Source organism: Anopheles darlingi, chromosome 3 (genome assembly GCF_943734745.1).
Source record: "Anopheles darlingi chromosome 3, idAnoDarlMG_H_01, whole genome shotgun sequence".
NCBI classification, from domain to species: Eukaryota; Metazoa; Arthropoda; class Insecta; order Diptera; family Culicidae; genus Anopheles; species Anopheles darlingi.
In genome coordinates, this window is record NC_064875.1 from 45,313,439 (window position 1) to 45,320,938 (window position 7,500).

Consider the following 7,500-nt stretch of genomic DNA (forward strand, 5'->3'; position numbering starts at 1 on the left):
CGGGCTAATGCGCCGCATTTCCGTTCCCTTCGTTCACGCACATCCAGCAGAAACAACAGACCGAAGGCGGACAGACAGATAGACAGACAGACAGACAGAGAGAATTTCCGCGAATAAAGACAATGCTGCGGCAGCGGAAACCCTTTATGATGGGCCGTAATGAGCTTCCAGATGCTTGCACTGGCCCGTGTGTTGTATACTGTTGTATAGTGTTATTGTTGCATCTTAGTTCACTTTGGGTTGCTATGCTGGGTAATATATAAAGCAGAGCAATCCAAAGTGAAAAGATCAGTTTGTTGAGAATAAACCAATACGTCACGTGCCCGGGGAATGCTAAATTCCATCCACTGTGACTCCATTTTCTAGTTACTCTCCACATCGTCAACACCAATTGCCATCGAAACATTTAACTCATTTCGCTCTTTTCTCACATTTTTTCCCCGTTTTCTTTTTCAACAGGAGAGAAGCCATACAAGTGCTCCTGGGATGGGTGCGAGTGGCGGTTTGCGCGAAGTGACGAGCTGACGCGCCACTACCGGAAGCACACCGGCGCCAAACCGTTCAAGTGTCGACACTGCGATCGCTGCTTCTCGCGCTCCGACCATCTGGCACTGCACATGAAACGGCACGCCTAAGCATCGCCACCCAAGGAGAGTGTTCGATTCCATTCCGTTCGATGGCAATGTCGGTGCCGATTCGCTTGCTTTTGCTTTAGCCGCCTTGTTGCCGCCTCATCACATCACATCACGCGCGATATCCCCTGTTTGCTTTCGAGACACCTTTCGTGCAACGTGTAATCATCATAATCAGCATCAGCATCAGCATCAGCATCGGCGTCATCGCGGCCGAGCAGCGGATCAGCCAACTGAGATCGATCAGCGGTGCGTGCGATCGAAAAAGAGGAGCAGCGGAAAAGTTTACCCAAAACGGTGCGTGCTTTTGTGTGGGGAAAAGTGAAAAGCTCCACCCCGGGGAATAGAAAAAGAGGAGCTTTAATTGGGAGAAAATCAAAAAATCCAAAATCATCTGTTGCGATCGATTCGTTTGGCTGGATCGCAACGTCGTCATCGTCGTCGATGTCTCCGGATACATCGGTTTGCCCGGATGCCACGACATGGACAAAGGGATTGGGGGCATGAGCAATGGCAATTGCATTTCCCCCGAGTAACAACGACGAGTATTGTGTAGCTGGTAAACGGTTTCTTAGGTTCTAAGTGCGTCCGCGTGTAATTTCATGTGTAAGCTCGTTCACCGACCAGCGTGTGTGTGTTTGTTAACGTGTACCCGTACCATTTCTTGTATTTTCTTTTTTATTTTATTATTATTGTCTAGTTATGTTTTTCGTTTTAAATCGTTTTTAACCGTACTTTTGTTACGCATCTTTTTTTTTCTTGTGACTAACTCTAAGCCGATTAACCATTAGTCCCAAAAAAACAAAGCAAGCATTAGTGTTAGCATTTCAACGTTCGAACGTGGCCATTTAAGAGAAAGCGGAATGGATAACAAAAAAAAAGACCGAAAGGTAGTATCGTGTAAGTAGTAGCGCTTAGCAGAGCGCCCTAGCTCAAACGTTAGTTCGTTTTACTTCCACTGGCGCAATCGCGTTATGCCCCGTCTGGTGGGCTTTATACACTAGGGGGGGAAAAGTTTAGTTCAAAATCTGAATCGATTCCAAATAGCAGAGAATTAAGTGATTAAGTTGTTTTCTATTTAATTATTCTTAATAACTCGAAAAGGTGACGCGTGTTATGGGGGGAGGGCAGGGAAAACGCATAAAGCATAAGTTTGAACGCATTACCGAAGCGAATTGAATAGGTATTGAATATCACTGCCACAATCAAACGAGCATCAGGCGGCTCCGGCTGATGGAAAAGTGTCTGGTATCCGAAGTGGAACACACTTCCTTCATTCTTCCGATCACCGGTCCCGATCGAAGTACGCTCTTTTCTTCGTTTTAAACGGTCTTCGTTACATGGTTACGTACGTTCTCTCATAAACTCTCAAATCAGTGTTCAACGCGAGGTGGCGGCGGCAGAGGGGTTTTTAGCGAAATTGATGGCCAACGAAGCAGGGATGATCGTTTGCGGGCGAGGTAATCGACTTTACATACGTTTTATATCAAATAAGGCCCAAGTTTGTGGCAACTGTGAGGCGTACGGCCCCCCTCGATTAACCGACCGACCGACGATTGACCGATAACCATCCAGCAGCATTCATGGAAAATCAACTAAAACAAAGCAGAAAAAAACCGAACGGAGAAAAAAATGAAAAAGTAGAAAAGGGAAAGAGACACATAAATGTCCCCCCACGGAATGGAGAGAGGAAGGGAGAAAGCTAAAAAACATTTTTATACGCAATACAGCAAACTACACATTGATGTAATAAAACTAGAAAAGTGGGAAAAAACATGAAACAAAAAAACACAATTGGAAGAGGTGATGAGGAATGCGGTAAAGGTGTGGCAGAGAGTGGCTACTGCCGGCTCAACCAGCTCAACAACCACGTGTACAGTATTAGCGATCGCCAACCGCGATCACGTGTTAGGACAGGGGCGCAAGTGGTCCTTCCACCGGCGGGGGGTTGTGCAGTACCTATTTTAGATCAAATTTAGCATTAATCTGGCATCAATCACCATCACAAACACACACACACATACACACACATACATACACATCACACGGAAAAATGCATCCGAGATCCACCGTTCGACATTGAACAAAACTCTTACACCTTGGCTACGAGTACGCACGCACGCACTAATGATGCTGCAGGGAGCCAGCGAGGGCGCGTGACACACAAACACACACACACACACTCATGAACACAAAGACAAAAACGAGATCCCCTCTCCCAATCTAAAATCGAAAAAAACAGTGAAAAACGATGTGTCAAAAAATAGTATTAACCAAAGACTGGATAAATTTTTAACGTGTATTTTAAAAGAAACCCGAAACAGAGTCACGCGAAGATGGTGCACCAAAAACACTAATTGAACTGCAGAAGTAAAACAAGCGACGGTTGAAACACACACACAAACACACACACACACAGGTTTAATAAGGGATGGTTTTCCTAGAGAGTTGCCCAAGAGAAAAAGAGAGACAAAGAGAGAAAGTTAAAATCATTTCTCCGTTTGCCAGCTCACTTGCAAAGCGCATTTTCCGTCGATCAGTAGCCATTTCCGTTACAAACAAGCACACAACCCACGTACACATACACATAGGTACAGACACTAACTATACCGTTGGGTTTTGGTTCCGAAAGTTATGCTGTGGGCAGGAAGAGAATTTGGACGCGATGCCCGGCACCGCGAGAGTGGGTTAACGTGGTTCGCGTTAGAAGTAGCTGGAAAGCAGATTGGATTGGATGGAGATGAGGACATATATTTTTGAAACACATTTTCACAAAGCAAGCTAGCAACTAGTGCGGCTAATAATCTGGTGGCTAATGAAAAAGGGCCACCAAACAAAATCAACCCACAAAAACACACAACACACAACACAGCCTACTACACATATACAGGCGCCGTCATTTGGAATTCAATGCAAAAAAAAACAAACGGAATTAAGTAACATAGAACAAATTACAGAACAGGGTGCAGAATACACCGGGACTCGAAGCTCGACAAACAAAACAAAATCCACCATAAACGCAACAGAAGTGTGTGAGAACCGTTTTCCGGATTCCATTTCTTATCAAAACCAACCGAACCCCCATGGTTGTGGTATATCGGTTGGCTAACTTTTCTACGTAAAATACGTCAAACGCAGGAGACGCAGGGCTGAAGCTGGATGGCAACGAAATGATGAGACGACGCGACGACGACGACGAATGAGAACGCAAATACAATAAATCAAGAACGAAGAAACGAATTTTATAGCGAAAATCGATGCTGAGGAAAGAGAGAGGGAGGTACTGCAGCTGTGCGCAACATAACTACTAAAGCATTCCAGCAAAGGGCGGCGGCGTGAACGATTTGGCGATTCTCTTTTCGGCGCTCTTATGCTTATCTCTTCCAGCGCCGTGTTTTTGTCGTTCTTCGTTGCTGTGCTAAGTTTGGAGGCGCTTCGGCGGTTAATGAGTGTTTGTATTGTATTGTGAACCGCCGCCATCTGGCAGCTATTATGCTTCAATAACTTCTTATTTAACACTCTCCCCCCCCCCAAAGGAGGTTGATCATAAAAGGTGGACATTCGGTTGCTTCCCTTTTTCTTGGAGCGAACGACAGGGATTTCATCATTCAAGTATGTGTATGTGACAAGCGCGGAATGGGAAAATGAGGGGAAAAAGGAAAACCGATCCCCGTTGATTGGCTTGCGGCACTCTCTTTCTCACTCTCTCTATCTCTCTCCTCTTTTGCTGTCCTTTCGGCAACAACCTAAAGATGTCTCGATGTTTAATCGCTTGCAGTCAGCTTTTCCGTGTCATTAGCCGCACCTTGATTTGGTCACTTGAACATTCGAGGACGTTTCGTTTTGTGCTCTTCGGTCACACAGAGAAAGGGGGAAACGATGCTCAAACGGTGTACATACGTAAGCACGCTAGCAGGTAGCTGGAAACCAGGCCACATCCTGGTCCCTGTGCATCAGCAGCAACAGCAGCAAAGTATAAAAATCGGCAAAACGGAAGGTCACTGAGGCGCTGGGCTGGGTAGATAAAGCAAATAATTAACCTTAAGTACATAAGTGATATTTTGAAGTAGTTTGCAAAAATACCGGGATACAAATCGGGAAGAGATCGCCGAAGAGCGAACAAGAATTTGAAGCTTCGGCCGAAAAACCGACGAAAGTTCGAGTAGTGCAGTGCAGCGTGTAGCATGGAACGAAACATTCCCCCCCTTTTCTTATCCCAATTGGCAACGGACAGGCAGGGCAGGCAGACAGGGCAGGGCAGACAGGCAGGGCAGGCAGGGACGGAAGCAATTTGTAAAAGTTTATTAGTAGACAGACCAGGGAAGGGAAGACACCATTAGCTGTAGCAAACCGTGTCAAGTCGCACCTGGGAAAGGAGAAGCGAGTATCGAAGAAAGAGCGCATTCTGCATACTGAAGACTATGTAGATGAATTTGCATGTACGATAGCAAAACTTGTATCAAACGCGACCCTCCCCCTTCCCCGATCACGGCAGGAACAGAGCAGAAGCAGCAAGATAAAGCGAGATGCGATATGCGTGAGAGCGAGACGGCGAGAGAGAGAGAGAGAATGTAAAGGAAGCTATTTTTTATGAGAGTTTATAATTGTAATTTTGTGTCCTAGTTGATAAAAGATGTGAGCTGTACAGAAAGAGAGAAAGAGAGAGAGATAGAGAAAGAAAGAGAGAGAGAGAGAGAGAAAGAGAGAGAGATGTGTCAAGAACATTCAGAACAGTCGCAGTTCAGAGGAAGGGCAAAGGAGGAGTGAACGATTGAGCTTCGCATTCGCCAACTGCGATCGTGAGCAGGAAAAGGTGTGCTAGTGTGCTATGTTACAAAACATTCAAACCGCTACTTGGGTTACCGCTTCGTACGTAATTTATAGGGAAAACGGCCATAGGTTTGTTGGTAAGGGTTGGAGTGATGGATTGCACGGGGTGTAATGCACACTGCATCCTGGAGGGATAAGAGCTGGAACAGGAATTGCATCTAATACAAGTACATCACGCGTATCTTCACACACACACGCGCGTGCGCGCGCGTGCACACAGCCGTACGCTTATACTAACCGGAAATTAAAGGAACGATGTGCATCTGTCAAGGCAGACTTGGATCGAACTCAACAGGATCTTAGAGAGAGAGAGAAAAAAAGGGAAAAAGGAGGAAAACTAAAACAAAAAAGAAAGAGAGAGAGAGATAATGAGAGAGAAGGAGGAAAAAACGAAGAAAGATCATAGTTCTAAACCAAAGGATCGGTTAGCACACTGTGTAAGAATGTACGATTACCTTGTTTACTACACTACTAGTTGTGTTTGTGCGTGTGTGCGCGCCTGTGTGCTCGTGTGTGTGTGTATGTGTAAGGTTAGGCGTGTGTTTCCTGTTCCGGCGCAAACGCTTGTTTCGCTGCTTGTTATTCAATGGAAAGTGATGCTGGAAGATGATGTGCGTGTGTTTAAGTATGTGTGCGTATAAAGCAAAAAGGGAGAAAAGAACGAGAGAGCGAGAGAGAGAGGGTTCAATGATATCAGTAAGGTTGAGTAAGCAAATATGTAAGTTCCATTCGTTACGTCACGTTGCCATGTGTTTTTCGAATATATATTTAAAACAAAAAAGTAGAAACGCTAAGTACATGATCCTTACCAAGTCCCGCGATCCGAAAAAAAACTCCCATCCCCCCCCCCCCCCCCCTACCACGCTCCATCATCCCTCATGAGGGAAAAAGCATTTTCCTAGAACATTATTGCATTGTCGCGAATAGTGAGCGCGCACGGCGCAATCGTTTAGTAAATTTAAGGAGACAAAAGTGTTAGTAAATGTTTACATACCCAAAACCCAAATCCCTCTCCCCTTTCCTCCCTTTCCATTGCACCCCATTACCCGATAAATTCCACGATCAGCCACGAACTCTGGCGAGGAGGGCTGCCGTGTTTTCTTCATAAGAAAATGTATTCATTCTACGTGTTATCATTGTTGGCTAAAATCCCCGTTCCCCACCCTTCCCCCTCCCACCCTCCCCGGTGGAAAAAAGGGAACGCGTTGAGACGGTCAGTCACATTAAATGCTACCGAGGTCGGCACATCACCGAGAACGTCTCGTCTCAAAACGCCGAATCCCGAAACCTCCTTTCACCTTCCTTTGCTTCGAGAAACATTGAGCTTCCCCGCCCCCTCACCCAACACTCCCTCTATGCTGCCTCAATGACGTCCCCCCCCCCCCCCCTCCCCCATCAGCCTCGTATATCCGTTATTGGCGATGTCAGGTTTTGTCAATCAATTATTGAAGCAAAAAAGTAAAAACGCAAACAAGCAAACAAATAAAAAAAAATGCGCGGAGGAATGGACGCAAACAAAAAAGGAAGCATAACGCGCCGCAAAAGTGTTTAAATTATTCTTATCCTTAAGGCTTTTAAATCGATAATTACACCATTTTATCACACACACACACTCTCACTCGTGGTATCGGGCACGCAAACGGGGCAGGGGCCCGGCCAGCCAGCCAGCCAGCCAGCCAGCCAGGCCTGGGTCCGGCCACCTGAGAGGCCGATTCGGAAGGTTCGGAAAACTCGAGAGGAAATGTTTTCGTTTTGTCGCAAAGACGTAGCGGATAGTAAAGGGGATGCAGGGGAGAGAAATAGAGGAAAAGGGCAGTGGCAGTGGCGAGGGAGTTGGTGGGGAATTGTTAGAAAAAATAATACCAGCACCGAGGACGTGGGGAAGAAAATGGGGGCCCGATGGTGGTAACGATGACGACGGGGTCCGGTCTTGATCAGGTTATTTGTAGAAAGTAGCAAAGGAGTGAAGGCGGTGGTCCGGTGAGGTAGTGGTGAGCGAAAGGGTAATTTAGAAAATTTTTAACAAAAGAAAAAAAAA

At 46.0% G+C, this 7,500-nt stretch overlaps 1 protein-coding gene across 4 annotated transcripts in view; it reads left to right on the forward strand.

The window, feature by feature from the left end:
• The window catches only part of LOC125954612 (Krueppel-like factor luna), a 259,374-nt gene that overhangs the window by 250,992 nt on the left and 882 nt on the right, over positions 1–7,500 (forward strand). For all 4 annotated transcript variants that reach the window (XM_049685066.1, XM_049685067.1, XM_049685065.1 and 1 more), the window contains one exon: positions 460–7,500. This exon is cut by the window's right edge and continues 882 nt beyond it. In XM_049685066.1, the coding sequence (XP_049541023.1) occupies positions 460–635 (176 nt within the window). In that variant the 3' untranslated portion in view covers positions 636–7,500. The remainder of the gene's footprint in view (positions 1–459) is intronic.